The sequence below is a fragment of the Bos indicus genome, chromosome 3 (genome assembly GCF_029378745.1).
Source record: "Bos indicus isolate NIAB-ARS_2022 breed Sahiwal x Tharparkar chromosome 3, NIAB-ARS_B.indTharparkar_mat_pri_1.0, whole genome shotgun sequence".
NCBI lineage: Eukaryota > Metazoa > Chordata > Mammalia > Artiodactyla > Bovidae > Bos > Bos indicus.
The window spans coordinates 110,947,394-110,969,979 of NC_091762.1; the positions used below are offsets into that span (position 1 = coordinate 110,947,394).

General features: G+C 45.2%; 3 protein-coding genes across 9 annotated transcripts in view; all 3 read left to right on the plus strand.

Moving 5' to 3' along the window:
• ZMYM6 (zinc finger MYM-type containing 6) overlaps positions 1 to 2,937 on the plus strand; it is a 45,120-nt gene extending 42,183 nt beyond the window's left edge. For 6 of the 7 annotated variants that reach the window (XM_019957894.2, XM_019957892.2, XM_070786872.1 and 3 more), the window contains one exon: positions 982 to 2,937. In XM_019957894.2, coding sequence (XP_019813453.1) covers positions 982 to 2,813 — 1,832 coding nt within the window. In that variant the 3' untranslated portion in view covers positions 2,814 to 2,937. The remainder of the gene's footprint in view (positions 1 to 981) is intronic. The other variant, XM_070786875.1, reaches the window with a different exon arrangement.
• A 1,345-nt stretch (positions 2,938 to 4,282) lies between these two features.
• Positions 4,283 to 7,719, plus strand: TMEM35B (transmembrane protein 35B). Its single transcript, XM_019957898.2, has 3 exons — positions 4,283 to 4,576; positions 6,027 to 6,207; positions 7,161 to 7,719. Exons 1-3 carry the CDS (start codon positions 4,283 to 4,285, stop codon positions 7,256 to 7,258), a joined length of 573 nt encoding a protein of 190 aa, XP_019813457.2. The 3' UTR covers positions 7,259 to 7,719.
• Positions 7,720 to 8,722: 1,003 nt separating this feature from the next.
• On the plus strand, positions 8,723 to 14,698 carry LOC139182287 (platelet-activating factor receptor-like). Its single transcript, XM_070786877.1, has 2 exons — positions 8,723 to 11,229; positions 11,771 to 14,698. Exon 2 carries the CDS (start codon positions 11,784 to 11,786, stop codon positions 12,786 to 12,788), a length of 1,005 nt encoding a protein of 334 aa, XP_070642978.1. The 5' UTR covers positions 8,723 to 11,229; positions 11,771 to 11,783; the 3' UTR covers positions 12,789 to 14,698.
• The last annotated feature ends 7,888 nt before the right edge of the window (positions 14,699 to 22,586 follow it).

Below are 22,586 nucleotides of genomic sequence, written 5' to 3' on the forward strand. Positions count from 1 at the left end.
ACATTTTTTGAATGTCTAGATTCTATTAGGATGTTTTCCATATACTGTTGTAAACTACTTTTTTACTTGATATTGCATGAAAACATTTCATATCAACATAAATTTAAATATATATTGCGATTCTTAATGGATGCACAGATCCCAATGTATATAACATACGGATATGTATATAACGTGTATCCATCCTCCTTAGGTTGAACATTTAGATTGCTACTGGTTTTTTAGTGTTATAAACAGTATTGAGTTAAGGGTGTATAAACAGATCTTTCTCCACTTGTATAATTATATCCTTAGGATAAATCCTAAGTAGTGGGATTACTGATTCAAAAGCTGTCATAGATTGTTAAGGCATAGATTTTGATGTGTTATTGCAGAATTACCCTCCTGAAAAGTTATATCAATTTATGCTCCAGCCAGCAATGTTTGATAGCATCCATTTCTCTGCACTTTGACACTGGGTATGAAACCCCTTTCCCCTCAACTTTAATTTTGAAAAATTCAAAATTTTGAGATTGAAAATACAGCACAATGAACACCCTTGGAAGAATATATGAATATACACAATGAATATACCCTTCATCTAGATTCACTCAATATTAACTTTTTTCAACATTTTTTTTCTCCTCTTACTCCCGTCCCCACATCTTTTAAAAAGTAAAATAGTTTATTTTTAACTTGGTGTGTTCTACAGACATCAGCCCTAATTCCACTCATGTATTGAATGCATGGCATTGCTAGGACATGAACGACTGCCCTCGGCTTTATTAATACTATTGTCAGGGACCAAGCTTTGAACAAACAGAAATTCAGCTAAAAGCTGAATTAAAAATGGCATCATGGAAGTATTATGGTTTGTGTTTAAACCTTAATTAATATATGCTCTTGACAAATATAAATAGTAACAATGTAAATTTTAAATGCTTGGGGGATAAACATAAATTGCTTATTCTTGAAAATAACTGATTCAAATATTTCATTCAGATTTATCTATGCCTAATGAGAAAAATGATGTGGAACTTGATTCTCCACCTGCAAAGAAAAAAAGAATAGGTTTTTTCCAGACTTACGATGCGGAATATTTAAAAGTTGGTTTTATTATCTGTCCGGGATCAAAAGAAAGTTCACCGAGGCCACAGTGTGTCATCTGTGGAGAAATTTTATCCAGTGAAAACATGAAGCCAGCAAATCTTTCTCATCATTTGAAGACAAAGCATTCAGAATTAGAAAACAAACCAGTAGATTTTTTTGAAGAAAAATCTCTTGAAATGGAATGTCAAAACAGTGCTTTAAAAAAGTGTTTACTAGTTGAAAAGTCACTTGTTAAAGCTTCTTATTTAATTGCTTTCCAAATTGCTGCCAGCAAAAAGCCATTTTCCATTGCTGAAGAATTAATTAAACCATATTTAGTAGAAATGTGTTCAGAAGTTTTGGGTTCCAGTGCTGGAGACAAGATGAAAACCATTCCTCTTTCTAATAATACAATTGGACACAGGATTGATGAACTATCTGCAGACATTGAAGATCAGCTGATACAAAAAGTCAGAGAGTCAAAGTGGTTTGCCCTTCAGATAGATGAATCATCAGAAATCTCAAATACTACCCTTCTTTTGTGCTATATTCGTTTCATTGATTATGGTTGTAGTGATATAAAAGAAGAATTATTATGTTGCATTGAAATACCTTCCCAAATGACGGGTTTTGAAATATTTGAACTAATAAATAAATATATTGACAGTAAATCTCTGAATTGGAAGCATTGTGTTGGTCTCTGTACAGATGGGGCGGCAAGTATGACTGGTAGGTGTTCTGGTTTAAGGGCAAAAATTCAAGAAGTTGCCACGAATACGGTGGCATTTACACATTGTTTTATTCACCGTGAACATTTAGCAGCAGCAAAGTTGTCTCCATGCTTACATGAAATTCTTTTGCAGTCAGCACAAATTTTAAGCTTTATAAAGAGCAATGCGTTGAATTCACGAATGTTGACAATTTTGTGTGAAGAGATGGGGTCTGAGCATGTGAATTTACCACTTCATGCTGAAGTGCGTTGGATATCAAGAGGAAGAATCTTAACAAGATTATTTGAATTACGACATGAAATTGAAATATTTTTAAATCAGAAGCATTCAGATTTGGCCAAGTATTTTTTTGATGAGGAATGGGTTGCAAAGGTGGCCTATTTATCAGATATTTTTTCACTTATAAATGGATTAAATTTAAGTCTCCAAGGAACTATGACTACACTCTTCAATTTGTATAATAAAATCGATGTGCTTAAGAAAAAGTTAAAAACGTGGTTGAAGCGCACACAAGAGAATGATTATGACATGTTCCCTTCATTTTCTGACTTCTCCAGCTCATCAGGCTTAAATATGAGCAGTATGGCAGGCGTTATATTAGAGCACCTGGAAGGACTTTCTCAAATGCTCAATGATTGTTATCCACCAGAAGACGACGTGCGTTCAGGAAATCTGTGGATAATTAATCCTTTTACAAATCACCAAAAGAGTAATCTCACGGACTTGGAAGAAGAAAAATTAGCACAATTATCATCAGATTTAAGGTTACAATCAGTATTTAAATCAATGTCTGTAACTCAGTTTTGGATAAACGCAAAGGCAAGTTACCCAGAACTCCATGAAAAGGCGATGAGATTCTTATTACCTTTTTCAACTATTTATTTATGTGATGCTACCTTTTCAGCTTTGACTGAGTCAAAACAAAGAAATCTGTTGGTTTCTGGCCCTGCACTACGACTTGCTGTCACATCTTTAATTCCGAGGATAGAAAAATTGGTAAAGGAGAAAGAATAGTAATCTGCATATTCCTTATTATCAAAGTCTATAATTTTGTGTTAAATTTTGTATGAGTATCTGAAAATATAATTTCCTAGTGTGGATATATGTTCTCGGTGATTAAATACGTGTTTTAATAATTCTTCTCTTTTTGTTGAGGAATTTAATAATTACACATTTATACATAACTATATATAATTTTAATAGTCCAAGGTAGAGAACTTAGCTATTTTATTGATGGATCAGTCATTTGGATTAGTGACAAAGATGTAGGTAATGAAAGGCCCGGTTTGTTTTTGTTTTTTTTGGTTGGTGTTTTTTTTTTAACTTTTTATTTTTTGTTGGGGTATAGCCAGTTAACAGTGTTGTCAGTGTTGTGATAATTTCAGGTGGACAGCAAAGGGACTCAGCAAAAGGCCCAGTTTATAATGTAATAGCTAACACACTTGGATGTTGAAACTGCTTGGCCTTTAGAAACACATGGGACATTTCAGTCTTCAGCCAGCCGGTTGTGGGTAGATAGAAAACCAGATCCAAGCAGCTTGGCTAACAGGAAATGGAAGCAGCAGGAGAATTTGAGACCCCTGTTAGGGGCCTCTCAGCTCTCTAGACCTGGCTTAGCGAACCTTTCTCATAAGAGGCCAGGTCGTGAATATTTTAGGTTTTGCAGGCAATATGGTGGGAACTACTCAGTTCTCTTGTTGCATCACAAATGGAGTGGTAGACAGTACACAAACTGTGGTTCAATTAAACTACTTATTTATGAACACTGTAATATGAATTTCATATATTTTCAAGTGTCATGAAAGCTACCTTAAATTTTTTTAAAAAATCATTAAAAAATGTAAACAAGCATTGTTAGCTGGGGGTGGGGGTTAGTTAGGGAAAAAAAAAAAAAAAAAGCACTTTCTAAATTCGTCATAGTTTTCTCATCCAGGTTTAGATAGATTTCGGTAAAAGAAAATGGGCCAGGAGTGGACTGCAAGGTTTTGTTCAGTGCAAACGCCTCTACCCACCGCTGCACATAGCTGAATTTTCAAACACCTTTCACATTGGAATTTCAACTGAGAGATATTAGAGCGAAAATATATTTCAGGCAAAGATAAGAAACAGCTTATTTTATAATCACTAGCAATTGATTTATTCCTAATAATTTCACAAATAATTTACAAATAATTCTTTGTGTCAGGCGTTGTGCTGTATCTCAGGACTGATACTGCGCTATCCGCATTTCAGATGAGGACACCACTGGGGCCCGCTGAGGTTAGGTGACAGCTCCGATCGCCAAGCTAGCGTGGCAGGGGCAGGAGCGACCCCCTGCCCCACCGTCTTTTGACCCAAATGGAGCTTTTTTGCAAGCCACGTCCAGATACCCGTGTTTGATTCTTCTGCTCTGTCCATATTGGCTGGGAAACTTTCCCTGAATTCAGAAGGGACTGTTTAGTGTCAGTTAAGAGCAAGCGGGCGTCAGTGTCCCCAGCTGTGAGATGGGGATGCCCTGCCCCTGCGGTGCCTCTTCTGGCAGCCGGTGCCGGGCCGAGGGAGGGTGGCAGCCCCGCTGGGAGGCGAGGTCTTCCGGCCGCCCGGGGAGAGAGGCAACGCCCGGGCGGCAGGGGGCGGGTTTTCGGCGGCGCCCACCCCGGGGCGGGCGCGGCCCGCATGCCTGCGCGGCCATGGCGCTCCCGCTCACGGCTCTGCGCGTGCTGCTGGGCAGCTTCTTCGCGCTCACGGGGGCGGCCAAGCTCTCGGAGCAGATCTCGGCTCCGGTGTCGGAGCAGATGGTGAGCGGCGCGGCGTGGGCGGAGGGCGTTCGGGCGGGGGGATCGACCGCGCGGCAGCGGGGGCTGCAACCCCGGCCGTTACCCAGGTGCCCGGCCGGCCCCCGCCCCGCCTACCCGCGCCCCGCGGACCCGCCTGCCTTCGGGCTAGACGGCGCTAGCGCTGGGGGAGAGCGGCCAGCTCTCCGGTACACGTGGGCACTGGCCTGGGGAGTTCCTGCGAGTTCTCTGCCATCCCCTTCCCATCAGCTATCCCCTTCCAGGCAAACCTAGAGCCGGAAGAGGAATGCTCGGGGACCCTTTGCGGGAGGGAGTAGGACCGAGCTCCCTTGCTGCCCTCCTTCGTTTGCTTGAGTTCTCGGAAAGTTCTCGAGGCAGAGGTTTAACTAATCCCTCCTTGACAAAATAGGAAACTTGCCCTGAAGGTGGAGTGTTTCTGCTAAAGGTTACACAGCTAGTCAGGAAGCAGGACCCAAACTTTAGACCTTCAACTACCTTAGGGAAGCCTGGCGTGCTGCCGTCCGTGGGGTCGCAGAGGGTCGGAGGCGACTGAGCAGCTGAACTGAACTGAACTTAGAATCCGGAATCCTTCCTGGGGCCGGGAGGGAGGCCTAGAAGTCGCCCTTCGGCTTCCTGTCTAGTTCCACTCTCGGGAATGCTGACATGTCTTTCTGCCCACCAATCCACCCATCCCCTTAAACCAGCCAGATTTTCTAGACAAAGTACTTCCCACCTCCCCGCCCCTGCCCCCGTTTGGCCTGGCTTAGGGTGGGTTGTTTGGGGAAACATCCTCAGAGCCTGACGGCTTAGAGTTTCTTCCTTAGAGCCCTGAGTAGGGAAGGTAGAACTGAGGTTGGGGAGCAGGAAAAAGCCACCCTAAGGGTCCAGGTGAAGTCATGTCGCTCAGGACAGAGTTTGAGTCAGAGAGTTGAGTCACTCTGAACCCCTCAACCTCCTGTCTGCTGCAGTGAGATCCAGGTCCCAGCATATGATATTCAGTAGAACCTGTTTAATGAACAATACAATCTCTCTTTCCATCCCCTTCCTCATCTCCAAATACTCCCTTGCGTAGTAGCCTGAAGAGAAACCAGGCCATGCAGAAGGAAAGAGAAGTCATGAAGTTCCCAAGCCTTGGCACTAGATGAGAGGGGCCAAGCCTAGCTTCCTCTTCCTGGAATCTGGGGCTGGGTTGTAATCTGGTGAGAAAGTTCGTCCATCTGTGTACCACCATCCAGCCCTTTTTGGAGCATAAAGTGTTTTCTGATGCCAAAGCTCGGCCCCTCAGGGAGGCCCTCTCCTTTCCAGGCTGGCTGAGGTCAGCCCTGGCCCTGGCCTAGAATAGTAGCTCCTTTGCTGGGGGAGTTAAGGGTGCTGGCACAGAATGCCCCTGCGGAGCATCTGGGAGATGGATCCTTGGTGACTGTGGCTGACAGGCATTCCCTGCCACCTCTAGAAAGCCCTGTTCGTGCAGTTCGCTGAGGTGTTTCCGCTGAAGGTGTTCGGCTACCAGCCAGATCCCATGAGCTACCAAGTGGCTGTGGGCTGGCTGGAACTGCTGGCTGGGCTGTTGCTGGTCCTGGGCCCACCGATGCTGCAAGAGATGAGTAACTTGATTTTGACGCTGCTCATGATGGGTAAGGGGGTGGGGGAGGGGTGTGCAACCGGGCTGGTGAAATGGGGACTTCTGCGGGAGGAAAAAATCTGACTGCTCACTTTACTGTTGCCACGCTTTTTTCTCTGGAACCAGAAGCACTTTCTGCTCACTTGCAGTTTCCATGGTCTTCAGACTAGGATAGGTGCTTTTAAAACTTACACTATAACAATTGTCAGCAGTTCTATTGGCTGCATGATATTTCTGTCATAAGGATATATTGGAACCTAAAAGCCCCTACCCCTTTCTCTTCACCCCTACCCTGAGATGAGGGGAGGAAGTAGCAGCTGCCACCAGACTCATGTGTCTGGCAGGTGGAACGGCAAGAAAGCCGGGCCCCCTGAACAGAAAGGCGGATGATTCCTGGAGGGCCCCCTTTCAGTAGCTCTCCCCACAGGAACTGCCAGTGTACAAAGACAGCTGCTGCTTCAAAGGCCAGACATCTTCAGGCTCTTCTGTATCCCCTGGCTTTGTGTCACCCTTGCTGCTGGCGCTCCTGCCCTTCTTCTAGGCTTTCTTTCCATCTCCGCAGCTTGCCCCATTTTCAGCTCTTCCCCACCATATCCACCACCAGTCCCTGGGCCTTCCCTTCCCTTCACTGGGGTTGAGAAAGGAGAAGGATCAGGGGCAATCTGATCCTTCAGAAAATGCCCACCTACTCACTCCATGCCCTGTTTGGTTGGATTGTTCCTGTTTTCTTTTTTGCCACCTGAGAGGGGCTGTGTTAGTTTAAGAAACTTCTGATTTCTGGTTCTGCTTTTTCTGGGGGATCAGAGGGTTGAGAGCAGCTAGTTTAGGGTGTGTGTATGTGGGGAGGGGGACGGTGTTCAAGAGAGGGCTTAAGCTCGAATGAGTCAACCTTGGCTGGAGGGCTCTGATCTCCTGGATCTCCCAGGCATTCCCTGGGAGCCTCAGGAACCTCATTTTCCATTCTAGGGGCTATCTTCACTTTGGTGTCTCTAAAAGAGTCACTGAACACCTGCGTCCCAGCCATCGTCTGCCTGGGGCTCCTGCTGCTGCTGGATATCTGCTAGCTCTAAGTCCAAACCAGAAAAGATGTCCAGACCCACTAGGAAGAAGTCTCCAAGTCCATTCAAGGAATCCTGGGAGTAGAGTATCTCTTGTCCCTTCAGGCCATATCACTGTCAAAGCAGAAACATGGTGGAACACAGAATGTCACCTTGTTACCCATACAGTCAAGGGTGGCCAGTGTTGAAGTAGACATCTGGTCTACCTGGCTCTGCTTTCTCAAGTAGACATGTGGTCTACCTGGCCCTGCTTTCTCTTGGACACTTTACTGCTCTTTTTTTTGAAGAGTCCATGTTACATACTCTTAGCGTTCCTCATGTCATGTGAAAGTAAATTTAAATGACCCAAACTTTTAATGCCCCCAAATAACTATTGATACTTTCAATTCCTTTGTATAACTGTACCTCCCAACTTTTTCATGTGTCTTTATTCGGATATATTTTTAATGAAAATGAGACTATATGTACTACTTTATTTTCCTTGCTTTCTAAACCTAACACACTAACTAACACCATTCCACGTCTATTTTATCTCATTGATGTTAATGGTTGCGTAGTATTCCATTGTAAGGGTGCAGTGTGATCACCATTCCACGTCTGTTTTATCTCATTGACGTTAATGGCTGCGTAGTATTCCATTGTAAGGCTGCAGTGTGATGTATTTATAAAGGCCCCCACTAGGAACATTTGGATTGTTCCCGATTTTTTTAGCTATTGTAAACCTCACAGTGAATCACCTCTACATACTTATTTTCTTTCCTTTGAAGCGAGAGTGCTGATTCAAAAGGCATGCATGTTTTTAAGATTTTATTATAAGCTTAGAATTTACACACTGAGTATGGCAGAATATTAAGAATACCTGCTTTTGCCTGCTGAGCCACATGAGATAATCCCTCCCATTCCTTTTTATCTCATGCACTTTAGAGTCACAAAGCTAACAAAAATGGGCATTGAGTCATCATTTTACAGGATCTGAAACCGCCAGGGCACTCAGTGCAGTGCTCCTTGGACATCTATGTAGAGGCAGGGGACAGCCAACTCCAAAAGGTGTTGTTAAAGCAGTGTGTTAAAGCAGTGCCGGAAACCGGGGATGAATCGCAGAAGCCCTAGGGAGTCAGAAGCGGGCGTGTAAGACAGTTCTCAAGGGCCAGTGACCATGTTAAGGTGCCTACTGTCATATCCCCAACCGCCTTCACCTAGGTAGGGAAATGATGTGCTTCCTATCAAGGAAAATAATGAAGAAAAAAGTTCATTTATTTATACAAATACTCTAGCCACAGCCTACAGCTTGCTTTTGGGGGTAGGGACAGTGGCTTTTGCTAGCCCACAGAAGTAAAAGAAGTAAAAGAAAAGAAGTGTATATTACTCCATTTCATCTTCACTATAGAACGGTAATTTCTGCTCTGACACTGACAAGCTGGGAACCTCAGGCAAACTGGCACTCTTAGGTCTGGTGTCTGAAAACACAGTGATGCAATCTATCTATAGTAGGTGTGTGTGTATGTGTATATATATGCATACTACGTATGCTGGTGCTGCTCAGTCCTGTTTGACTCTTTGTGACCCCAAGGACTGTAGCCTGCAAGGCTCCTCTGTCCATGGAATTCTCCAGGCAAGAATACTGGAGTGGGTTGCCATTTCCTTCTCTGGCGGATCTTCCCAACTTGGGGATCAAACTTGTGTCTCCTACATTGCAGGCAGTTTCTTCACCTGCTGAGCCATCTGGGAAACCCTCTACATATACAGAGTGTCAAAACAATAAGGAACCTTTTTCTGTTATGGGAGGTCCAGAGATAACATAGCTTCAGTTTCAATGTTGCATATTTTGGCTGCTTTACGATGACACCAGACTGATATTCTTTCAACTTTGTCCTCTGCTTCTTTCAATTTATTGACTACTGACATCAGGGTTATAAAATAGCTGCAGCAGCTCCAGACAACACATTTGCATATAATATACCATGATGAAAAGAGAGAGGAAAGCTCTTTTAGAAGACCCCTAGGTTTCCCTCATATCCCACTCTGCAGAATTATGTCATATTTCCATTCTTAAACCAATCACTGGCATGGGGAATGGAATTCCCATGATGGACTTAGACTAGTTAAGATTTACCCACACTGGTCAAGTGGTCAGCAAGAGAAGGGAGAGAGTAGGTAGTGCCTCTTACCACTTAATATGGATAATAATGGCAAAGATTTTTATAGAGTTGCTGTGAAGACTTAGTGAGTTAAAGTGCTTACAATAGTGCCTGCACATAATAAGTGCTCAGTAAATGCTGTTATTAAATAGCAGTTCTACAGATGGGAAAGTGGATTCAGAAAGCTTAAGTGCCCACGTGTCAGTGCTGAGACTAGAATTAAGGCTTGATTGACTCCAGAACCCAACACTTCCCACCGCACCAGCTGCCAAAGTCAGAAGTGGGCAGGCGTGGTACCCCTGCTCTTCAACTTTAAGGTAAATGGGATGATCAGTCCAACGTAATTAAATCTGCATTGCTTCCCAGAATTGCCCCTCTGCATGGATATTTTGAAGCTCTTGAAAGTAGAGCCTGGACACCCTAGGAGCCCGGCCTCTTCCCATCTCCACCCCTTCCAGGATTCCACAGCCAGCCTGTCTCCAGCCGGGACTTTGAGTAAAATCTCTCACAGCTGGCATTAGATTGAAGGCTCCTGTTTACCAAGGCCTGGCCTGTAAGCAGATTAGAAGCAACAAGGCCCTGCAAGCTTGACTCTAGGGCCCAACCAGCAGCTGCAGGAAAGGCTGGGTGCTGGAGAAGTAGGCTGGCCAGCTGGTATGGAGGAGTAGTTGGGATTGACAGCAGCAGGAGTATCTTCAGCTTTAGCAATGCTGCCTCAGTTGGAGGAGAAGCCAGGCCTTAGGAAATGGCACCCTCCTCCCCAAACCACAGCCTAAGCATTGGTTAGGTCAGCAGAATGACATTCAGCAGCAAGGCCTTCCTTATACGGTTTTATCTCCCTCCCTGTGCCCCCAGGCCTTGCATACTCCTTTCCTTTGGGGCTCTGGCCGCATCCCACACACCCCACTCATAGCTGCCACAGGTGGACCCCGCCCCTCCAGCTGTTGCTCCCATTCTTCATGTCCTGTCCAGGATTAGTTGGTTGATGGGAGGGTCTAGGATGTGTGGGTGGGAGTGGATTCTGCTCTGTCTCAGCTCCTTAGACCCCGGGCCCCAGAGAGAGCTGTAGCAGCCAGAGCAGCAAGAGGTAGGAGTGATCTGGTGGGATGGCAGGGAGACGTTCAGAGTGGGGAAATGGAGGGACAGAGACTTGGTGGACAGAGCCTAGAGAGAGGGGGAGAAAGGAATAGACTCATTCAGGATCCCAGAAAGGATGAGCCTGCGAAGCTCAAAGGCAGAAGTACAAATTTTGGTATTGGAGGAACCAAGTTTTGGGATATCCTAGGAGTGTGACTGTGTGCCAAAAATAGGAACAGGACATGGGCTTGTGCCCGTATCCCCCCTTGGGGAGAGGGGCAGTACGCCCAGATGTCTTTGTGCTGTTTGACTGAGGTGTCTGTCTCTAACACTGTGTGTGTGCCTGTGTGAGTGCACACATTTATCTGTGTGCTGCCTAGAGGGGAAGGGAGCTAATGGTTATGAAGTATCTCCCCAGTGTCAGCCAGTGCTCAGAGTTTTACTTATGTTTTCTCATAATCCTCCGAACAACCCTGTGAGGTAGGTATTTTAATCTCCATTTTACAGCAGAGAAGACAGGCTCCGTGAAGCTGAGTAATTTGCCCAAGGTCACATGGCAGATAAATATGTGTATCTAGAATCTGCCTGATTTCTGGGCCTGTGCTCTTTTGCTTTGCTGTCCAAAGTTCCAAATCAGACCCTGGACTTCTTTGTGGTCAAAAGACGAGGGGGAAGGAAACAGGCTGGAAAGCCTGAGATGTGAAAGCTTTTCAGCCCTGCCCAAGGTGCTCCAGGCAAGCCCCAGAGAGGACATTCACCAAGGTAAGTCCAAGGTCACTGTGCAGGGGCCTGTCTCCTGGGTCACTGCATCCTACGGCCGTAACTCCATCCATGCCTCTCCCCTACTGACCTGGATGGCACTGGAGCTGGAGGCTTGGGCTTTTTCGGGGAAGGAGTCTGTATTCCACCCTGGTTTCTCTGACTTCCTGTTGGCTCAGCCTTGCTGGGGCTTGATGCACATGCCCGTGCCCCACGAAGTGGAGCCCTACTCCACCTATAAGGGGGCACTTCCACCTTCCCAGTCGCCAAGGTGAAAAATTTCCAAGCTGTCTGGGATTCCTGACCCGCCCTCATTTCCCACATCTTTCACCAAGCTCCTTCTACTAACTCTGTAGTCCCCTCTGCTCCACCTCCAGCGGGCACCGGCGGAACTAATTCCTCAGCCCCTCACAGGGGCTTCCCGGCTTCTAGTCTCCTCCCACCACGGATTTTGGAAGAGAGGACTGGGGTCTGGCGAGGAAAGGCGGGGTGGAGGGCTTCTTGTGCGGCTGGCCTCCACAATGACCTCTCTTCCTCTTGCTAGTACAAGGTCCGAGATGAACAGGAGCGTGGGGGACCTGGGTGTTGGCGGCTGCAGACCCTGGGACGACCCTGCTCGCTTCATTGTGGTGCCTGCGGCCTATGCCTTGGCGCTGGGCCTGGGGCTGCCAGCCAATGTGGCGGCCCTGGCGGTGTTCGTCCGCAGCGGCAGGCGCCTGGGCCAGGCCCTTCGTCTCTACCTGCTCAACCTGGCCCTGGCCGACGTGCTCTTCACGCTCACGCTGCCGCTGTGGCTCACCTACTACCTGGGCCCGGCCCACTGGCCCTTCCCGGAGGCCGCCTGCCGCGCAGCCGGGGCCGCCTACTATGTGTCCACCTACGCGGCCGTGGCCTTCGCGGCGCTCATCAGCGTGTGCCGCTGCAGCTCCGTGCACCGGCCCGGGCCCAAGGCGGCCGCCCGCCCGGCCCTGCGCCGCCGCGGCCCGGCCCGCGCCGCGTGCGCCGCCGCCTGGCTGGCAGGCCTGGCCTGCGCCGCACCCTCGCTGGCCGCCCCGCACACGCTGAGCCCCGGGCCGGGCGGCGCCTCTCGCTGCCTGGAGCGCGGCTGGGCGCGCGCCGGCCTGGTCTACACCACCGTGGCCTTCTTCACCGCCGCCTTCCTGCTGGTGCTCGCGGCCTACGTGAGCCTGGCGCGGGCGCTCGCCGCGCCCTCGGGCCCGGGCCCAGCCCGCGCCGGTGCGCACCGGCGCGCGGCCAGGACGATGGTGTTGGGGCTCCTGCTGGTCTTCGCCCTCTGCCTGGCGCCCTACCACCTGCTGCTGGCGCCCTGGGTAACGGGGCAGGAGGTCGCCGCGAGCCGCGAAGGCTGCGGATGCCGGGCCACCTCCACGCTTGACGTCCTGCACACCCTCAGCCTGGCGTTGCTGAGTCTCAACAGCTGCCTGGACCCTCTCATCTACTGCTTCTCGGTGCGCCGCTTCCGCCGGGACTGCTGGGCGCTGAGCTGCCGTCTGGGGGTGGGGGCATCTGGGGCGCACTCGGCCTCCTTGGCCTCTTCCTAGAAGGGTCCCTGGCCCACTGCCTGCTTCACCCTTGCCACCCTCCCAGCCGAGTCCTGGGTGGTGGAAGCTCTTTGCAAGGACGTGGATTCCAATTCTGACACAGCCACAGACTAGCCGCCTGTAATTGTAGACCTCCAGGCTCTGCCAAAAGGGGGAAAACTTTGTAAGCCGAAAGTTCCCTAGACTTTACCATTGTTTGGATACGCATAGTATGCCATTGTTTTTAAAATCTCTTGGGATAAACCCCAAAGTCCTTAAAAGGTCCTCCAAGGCCTGACTGGCTCCAGCTTCACTCTCCGCATCCTCTCATCTGCATCTTCCCTCTTCTCTACCACGTCTGCCCGTCCCCGTGGGTTGAGTCACATTATCAGTCCCTGGAACATACCAGTTTCCTGCCCTTCAAGGCCTTTGGAATTGATTGCCAGGAATGATGTCCCTCGGTCTCCTTCATTAATTCCTTTTCATTATCACCTCCTCAAAGGTGGAAGTTTTCTTGATCAGCACCACATACGCCATACCCTAGACTGGATTAGATATGATTGCTCCCTAACAGGTCTTTCCATAATTGCAATCCATTAACTGGATAGTTCTTTCCTTTTTTTTTTTTTCTTAGTTTTTCTGCCTGTAGTTCTTTCTCTTTTCAGAATGTGTTTATGTTGATCCATAAGAAAGTGCCATTTTTATAGACCCAGAAAGGTTGAATAGTGGCAGTTTTATTTTTATCCAATTCAACTTAATGAATTCCATGTTTGCCTTATTTACTGCTTGCTACTGTTCTTTGCACGTAGTAGCACTTCAGTATGTCAGATGAATGCATGAAACGTGAATATCATTAGCTTAAAATGCCCAAGGACTCATTCAGACACTCCAGTCTCAGATTTTCTTCAAGTGTTTCTGGGATTCTCTAAGCTTATATTACCCAGTTGCATTCCTGACTGAGTACTGATGATTGCTTCCTTTTGCTGTTGCTGGTTATCTGCAACTCGTCCATCACCTCCAATGTGCCAAGATTCCAGGGCCAAGACTTGGTGATAACCAAGCTGGATATCCATCCTGCTATTACCTGGGAGAGGGATTGGCCAGACTTGCTGCCTTCAGCTTCAGCTGAGCAGAGAGACTGTCGGTGCAAATCCCTGCCAATGGTTCTGGCCTCTGGTTCTTTCTCTCCTTGTGCCTTGATGACTTAGCAGTTGGCTTCAAGTGGGAAAGGGAACCTCTCCCTCTCTTCAGCCATGTTACTGGGGGCTCCATAGCAAGACTGCTTGGGTCTCGAGTTTAATGAGTGAGGGCAGCATATTCACGTTGCCAAGTCAGCTGGGTCAGGACAAGTTCACCGATCAGCCACCATGTCTTACTGACTTCCAGTCCTATTACTGAATTTGCCTTCTAATAGTAAATTTGAGAAATTTCTTCTTTTATTTTTGATAAATTACCTTTCATTGGTCCTTTATTCCTTATTTAAATGTTTTCTTTTGCATTTTAAAAGTAATACACATTCATAAAAATAAATTCAAAGTACTAGAGAAAAATGCAAAATAGAAAATAAAGGTCCCCCAGTGGTAACCACTGTTCACAGTTTCTTGTAGTGTATATCTTTCCAGAGGTTTTCTATTTCAGTACAAATATATGTATAGTCAATTTCCTCCAAAAATCCACAAATGGGATAGTAGTACAAGGCTTTTCTGTGCTTTCCTCATTTAATATATTTTGTACATCTGTTAATATCAGCACATATCGATCAACCTCATTTTTTAAATAAATGCAAAGTATTTATTTTACTCAATTGGTCCCCCTGTTAATGGGCATTTGTTTCTACTGTTTTACTGTGATAAATAATGATGCAATGAGTGTCGCTGTCCACAAATCTTTGCATACTTGTAAATCTATAGAATAAATCCCTGGCAATGAAATTGCTGTGTCAAGGAGTATGTATGTGCACTTAAGTTGTTTAATCACATCACCAAATTGCCTCCAAAAATGGGGTACCAATTACATACCAATCAACAACTTTGTAACACTCCCTGTTTTACCACACCCTCACTAGAAATGGATATTTTCACTTGCCTCTCTGGACTTCTGTCTGTATTTCAACTGTGAGCATAGTTAATTTGTTCTTTTTCCTAGAAGGCTTCTCAGTCTCCTCCATATTTGTTTGAAACCTGTCTGGGGCAGGAGTAGGAAGAGAAAGGGTATCACCTGAGACCTCGCACTAGCCAAACTTTACCCTGTCTTTCTCACTGGAGGAATTAAGCAAGAGCCCAAATACCCACTGGTAGGTCTGCAGTAATTGTCATCCTTCTTCCCTGGGAGTTTCGTTGGCTCATTCCATGCAACACTAACCATCATCTCAGGCCAAGGCCAGCAGAAACAGCTTGAGCCCACATCATGAATTCACTTGCTTTGGTGGAATGAATTGCTCATCCCCAGGGACTGTGCAAAGCTGAGTCTGAGAAATGATCCTGTGTCCACACTAGAGCCAGCTGAATCTCCTGAGGCTGAATTTTATTTTGTCCAAATAAAAAATGATTCCCTGTGGCATCATCCATCCCTGTGGTCTTGTACTATCTTGCTTTTGATGTGACTTTTCCCTTAGTGAAGTAGTTTCCTTTGGGAGATGTCTAACTTAGTCTTATTTGTCCGACCTAGGGAAAAAGAACTTGAGAGTCGATTGCCTCTGGGAGGTCAGGCACAATGGAAAGAAGGCATCTGTCTGGAGTTACTGTGTGTTGGAATTCTCTCCCTGCTGACTCAGAGGAGTGGGAACTTGGGGAGATAACCCAGAGGCAAAGAGCCTGAGGGATAAGAGAGACTAGACTGCTTTGCACTGTCAATCCTTTTGGATTCTTGGTTGCCTTATTTATTCTAAACCTTCAAGAATTTGACCTAAGACCCACTCTCAAACCAGGATGAAAAAGAAGGAGCCCAGGTTGGTCCTTGATTAGATGCTGGACACCCACTTTCTCTAGGATCTAGGAAAAACTCTGCCAACTGTTTCCAGAAGCTGGTGGCGTCTAGCGCATGTTTTCAGTATGCCCTAGGCCCCTGTCCCTCTAGTGAAGCCAGAAATGCCCAACTCTCACCCCGACCCACCCAGGCCACACCCTGTGGCTGTGGGGTGCACATGTGGTGCAGAGAAGCTGCTCCTGACTCAGAAGAAAGTTTCCCTTCTCTACTGACCCCTGCTCTTTCCCTCAATTCAGTTACTGTCCAGGTCTCTGGATCCAACCCCTTGGGCTCTGCAAACACCTGCTTAGAGTCCCTCAGCCAGCCCCGCATCCTCTGTGACCCTGCTTGCTCTTCCTGAGTCCTACCCTGGAGACCAGGCCCCACCTGCTCCTTCCACCTCTGTAGGGAAGCCTGTCAGACTTCAGCTGGTTTCTCTCTTGTCCTCAGGCCCTGGCCCCAGGTGTGCTCTCTGCAGCTGATTCTTTGCCTTGCCATCTATTAGCCTTTCTTCTAGACTTAGTGGGAATATAGCGTTTCCCCTTGGGTCCCCTAGGTGCCCCTGTGGCTGCAGCTGTCCTTCACTGGCCCTGAAACCAGCTCCATGGACTACATTCCAGCTTCAGGGACTGGGACCTTCTTCCCAGAACTGTCATTCTAGGACTCTCCCAGTACTATTCTGCCACTGGTGTAGCACATGACCACCATCTGGCCTTAATGCTATCTTTTTTTTTTTTTTTTTTAACATTTAAAATATTTTTTTGGCCGCCCTGGCTGCTGTGTGCAGGCTTTCTCTAGTTGCGGCGAGCAGGGGATCTTCTCTAGTTGCGGTGCACAGGCTTCTTCTTGCGGGGGCTTCTCTTGTTGCGGAGCACCTACTCTAGGGCATGCGCAGGTTTGAGTAGTTGTTGGCACAGGAGCTCACTAGTTATGGCTTACAGGCCCTAGAGTGTGCAGGCTTTGGTATTTGTTGTGCCTGGGCTTAGCTGCCTGCGGTATGTGGAATCTTCCTGGACCCAGGATGGGTCCCATGTCCCCTGCGTTTGCAGGTGGATTTTTTAACCACTGGACCACCAGGGAAGTCCGCTAATGTGATCATTAAAGCATACTTCCTCACCTCTAATTCTTACTGAGCACCAGTCTAGTTCTGAAATGTACTGGTTGGGCTGCTGGGTTCATGCTCGTCCCTAGCCTTTGTGGGATCCTGGGCAAAAGTATAGATGGAGGCCCACATATTATATGTCTAAATATTTGCAAGTTATAAATTAAGCAAGCAATGAAAGTGTGTGTGCTCATTCCTGTCTGACTTTCTGTGACCCAGACTGTAGCCTGCCAGACTTTTCTGTCCATGGGATTTTCTGGGCAAGTATACTGGAGTGGCTTGCCATTTCCTCTTCCAGGGCATCTTCCTGATGCTGGGATTGAACCCATGTCTCCTGCATCTCCTGCGTTGCTAGTGGATTCTATTACTGCTAAGCCAAAATTAAGCAAATTAATTAAGCAAACACATTGTTAAATAAAATGTGTTTCATCCATCTATCTTGACAAGCTGTGGTTTTTCAAGACTGAAAGTCAGCAAATTATCAAAGACGATTGAATTTAATTCTACATATTATGTTTAAATATTATATTTGGGTGGTATTTAATAAATTATTATTACAGAAAATATGTTACTTTAATTTCATTATATGTGTTACTATAATTTTTTACCATTTCTTCAAGCCATTTCTATTCTCACACAGAAATTCTTGAGTTTTTTTCAAAAATTTCAATAATAAAATTTAATTTTAAAATAACAGAAAAGGACACCTTGTTGCTAAATTTCTTCAGCTCTTTCTTCAATCAGGGTTATAACTCAATCTACAGTGGCCACAAAGTAGCCTCTATAGAAATTTGTTTTGAGATTATTGGTCTGAATCTTATTCATTGTCAGACAAATATTTTCCTTTCATTGTTCTAACTGCCTTATATTTTAGTGCGATCTCATTATGGTTGTATTTTCACATGCCGTGTTTTTTAATTTCAAAAAACCATTTTCTGATATGTATAGAAATAGAAATACATTTTTGCAAAAAAAAGCAAAATGGCTGTATGAGGAGGCCATACAAATAGCTGTGAAAAGAAGAGAAGCAAAAAGCAAAGGAGAAAGGAAAGATACACCCATTTGAATGAAGAGTTCCAAAGAATAGCAAGGAGAGCTAAGAAAGCCTTCCTCAGCGATCAGTGCAAAGAAATAGAGGAAGACAATAGAATGAGAAAGACTAGAGATCTCTTCAAGAAAATTAGAGATACCAAGGGAACATTTCATGCAAAGATGGGCACAATAAAGGACAGAGATGGTATGGACCTAACAGAAGCAAAGATATTAAGACAAGGTGACAAGAATACACAGAAGAACTGTACAAAAAATATCTTCATGACTCAGATAACCATGATGGTGTGATCACTGACCTAGAGCCAGACATCCTGGGATGCAAAGTCAAGTGGGCCTTAGGAAGCATCACTACAAACAAAGCTAGTGGAGGTGATAGAATTCTAGTTGAGCTATTTCAAATCCTAAAAGATGATGCTGTGAAACTGTTGCACTCAATATGCCAGCAAATTTGGAAAACTCAGCAGTGGCCACAGGACTGGAAAAGGTCAGTTTTCATTCCAATCCCGAAGAAAGGCAATGCCAAAGAATGCTCAAACTACCGTACAATTGCACTCATTTCACACACTAGTGAAGTAATGCTCAAAATTCTCCAAGCTAGGCTTCAACAGTACATGAACCGTGAACTTCCGGATGTCCAAGCTGGGTTTAGAAAAAGCAGAGGAACCAGGGATCAAATTGCCAACATCCGTTGGATCATTGAAAAAGCAAGAGAGTTCCAGAAACACATCTATTTCTGCTTTATTGACCATGCCAAAGCCTTTGACTGTGTGGATCACAATAAACTGTGGAAAATTCTGAAAGAGATGAGAATACCAGACCACCTGATCTGCCTCTTGAGAAATTTGTATGCAGGTCAGGAAGAAACAGTGAGAACTGGACATGGAACAACAGACTGGTTTCAAATAGGAAAAGGAGTACGTCATGGCTGTATATTGTCACCCTGCTTATTTAACGTCTATGCAGAGTACATCATGAGAAATGCTGGACTGGATGAAGCACAAGCTGGAATCAAGATTTCTGGGAGAAATATTAATAACCTCAGATATGCAGATGACACCACCCTTATGGAAGAAAGCGAAGAAGAACTAAAGAGCCTCTTGGTGAAAGTGAAAGAGGAGAGTGAAAAAGTTGGCTTAAAACTCAACATTCAGAAAACGAAGATCATGGCATCTGGTCCCATCACTTCATGGGAAATAGATGGGGAAACAGTGGCTGACTTTAATTTTTCGGGGCTCCAAAATCACTGCAGATGGTGACTGCAGCCATGAAATTAAAAGACGCTTACTCCTTGGAAGGAAAGTTATGACCAAGCTAGACAGCATATTCAAAAGCAGAGACATTACTTTCCCAACAAAGGTCTGTCTAGTCTAGGCTATGGTTTTTCCAGTGGTCATGTATGGATGTGAGAGTTGGACTATAAAGAAAGCTGAGTGCCAAAAAATGGATGCTTTTGAACTGTGGTGTTGGAGAAGACTCTTGAGAGTCCCTTGGACTGCAAGGAGATCTAACCAATCCATCTTAAAGTCCTGAATATTCATTGGAAGGACTGATGTTGAAGCTGAAACTCCAATACTTTGGCCACCTGATGCGAAGAACTGACTATTTTGAAAAGACCCCATTGCTGGGAAAGATTGAAGGCAGGAGGAGAAGGGGACAACAGAGGATGAGGTGGTTGGATGGCATCACCGACTCAATGGACATGAGTTTGGGTCAACTCCAGGAGTTGGTGACGGATAAGGAGGCCTGGCGTGCTGCAGTCCATGGGGTTGCAAATAGTCAGACATGACTGAGTGACTGAACTCAACTGAACTGATAGAAATATGTTTTAGTTTTAATACTGAACTAGTCAGCTGTTTCTATAAACTTTTACTGCTGCTAAGTCACTTTAGTCATGTCCGACTCTGTGCGACCCCATAGATGGCAGCCCACCAGGCTCACTGTCCCTGGGATTCTCCAGGCAAGAACACTGCAGTGGGTTGCCATTTTCTTCTCCAATGCATGAAAGTGAAAAGTGAAAGTGAAGTTGCTCAGTCGTGTCCGACTCTTAGCGACCCCATGGACTGCAGCCTACGAGGCTCCTCCATCCATGGGATTTTCCAGGCAAGAGTACTGGAGTGGGGTGCCATTGCCTTCTAACATTTTTAATTAACAAGCAATAGTATAAATCAAGTAACTTGGTAATACCTATTTAAAATTAATATATTTTTCCATCAATGAGTATGGTTTGTTTTTCATTGGAGAATTTTAATTGTTTCATTTAATTTTTCTGGTATATATCTTAAATTAAATATAATTAATGTCATTTAGTTGAGGTTTCTACCATGTGTCTGAAAGTGACACTGAGGTCATATCTGTTGTATTTCATCAATGTATTCCATCTTTGGGAATTTCCAGAAAATATTGTGTATAACCTGAATTACTCCAAAAAATGTCACTGCTATCAGAACAACTTGAAACTATCAGTTCAGTTGAGTTCAGTCATTCAGTTGTGTTCGACTCTTTGCGACCCTGTGGACTGTAGCACGCCAGGCTTTCCTGTCTGTCACCAACTCCCGGAGCTGGCTCAAACTCACGTCCATCAAGTCGGTGATGCCATCCAACCACCTTATCGTCTGTCATCCCCTTCTCCTCCTGCCCTTAATCTTCCCCAGCATCAGGGTCTTTTCCAGTGAGTCAGTTCTTTGCCTCAGGTGGCTAAAGTATTGGAACTTCAGCATCAGTCTTTCCAATGAATATTCAGGACTGATTTCCTTTAGGATTGACTGGTTTGATCTCCTAGGTATCCAAGGGACCCTCAAGAATCTTCTCCAACACCACAGTTCAAAAGCATTAATTCTCCAACACTCAGCTCTCTTTATGATCTAACTCTCACATCCATACACGGCTACTGGAAAAACCATAGCTTTGACTATACAGAACTTTGTTCGCAGAGTAATGTCTCTGCTTTTTAATATGCTGTTTGGTTTTTCATAGCTTTTCTTCCAAGGAGCAAATGTCTTTTAATTTCACGGCTGCAGCCACCATCTGCAGTGATTTTGGAGCCCAAGAAAATAAAGTCTGTCACTGTTTCCTTTGTTTCCCCATCTATTTCCCATGAAGTGATGGGACCAGATGCCATGATCTTCGTTTTCTGAATGTTGAGTTTTAAGCCAACTTTTTCACTCTCCTCTTTCACTTTCATCAAGAGGCTTTTCAGTTCCTCTTCACTTTCTGCCATAAGGGTGGTGTCATCTGCATATCTGAGGTTATTGATATTTCTCCCAGCAATCTTGATTCCAGCTTGTGCTTCTTCCAGCCCAGCATTTCTCATGATGTACTCTGCATAGAAGTTAAATAAGCAGGGTGACAATATACAGCCATGACGTACTCCTTTCCCTATTTGGAACCAGTCTGTTGTTCCATGTCCAGTTCTAACTGTTGCTTCCTGACCTGCATATAGGTTTCTCAAGAGGCAGATCAGGTGGTCTGGTATTCCCATCTCTTTCAGAATTTTCCACAGTTTATTGTGATCCACACAGTCAAAGGTTTTGGCATAGTCAATAAAGCAGAAATAGATAGTCACTGGGTATTTTCTTCCCTGGGCATTTGCTCATTCTATGCATGAATTGAGCTTGACTCATGCAAAGAGCTTCTGCTGGTAGAAAAAAGAACCACAAGTCTTTTGGCAGTTAAGTGGGGCTGTTGTGAAAAGTTGGGATCTCTAAAACATGCTGGTTATAACTATAGGATATTTTCTGAGTTCACAGTTTGAGTATGAAAGGCTGGAAAGCTAGGATGAGTGCTTCCAAAAGCCCAAGCAAAGTCTCTCATAATCTTGAGATGCTTGGGACACAAAGTCCAACTAGAAGAATGAGGCCTGATGTAAAAACATTGCTGATATTCCTCTCAAGAAAGTTTCCAGACTTAGAAGACGTTAGGGTAAATAGGAAGTAGAAAAAGAGGCTAAAGGGCTAGGTGCAGAGTCTTAAAGGGCAGAGCTGAATCTCCGGCAGGTCTTTCAGGGTTGAGGAGACAGAGAGCCTCTGGACTCTTGGTCAAAATCCAGAGAAACACCACCCTGAAAGCAGAAATGAATTGTAAGTGGGCTGAATCATACTAAAACTGTCACCCAGTTCTGTCTTATTTAACTTCTGGCTGGATTGAGGTGATCAGTCCCTTATCCTGTCTGCCTAAGAGATAAAAGATGGAATTTTCTATGATGGGAGATACCATACAGAGCTTCTACATGTCTTTTACAGACAATGTCTGGCATACAATAAAGTTACTAGGAATGCAAAGAGGTAGGAAAATGAAACTGATCAAGAGAATAAACAGAAAATAGAAATGGATCCATAAATGATCTAGGTGTTGGAGTATAAGACAAAGACTTTAAATATTTAAAATTAATTAAAACGATTAAAGAAAATAGAGGAAAATAAGGACAAAATGTATTAAAAATAGACATTTTCAGTGGAGAATTAGAATTCTCAAACAGGAATCCAATGATTGATTTGAGAACAATAGAGAGAAGGTAATATAGGCAACCCTTGGGATTTTTTTTTTTAACAGAATAACAGTTAACAAGCAGAATTCACATATCAAATTTCACCCAGTCAAAAACCTATATATAAAAGTAAAACAATTAATCTCTTGCTAGAAGCAAATCTATCAGTAAACATGAGCAATTAGTGTTACAGAATAAAGTTTTACCATAGTAATTT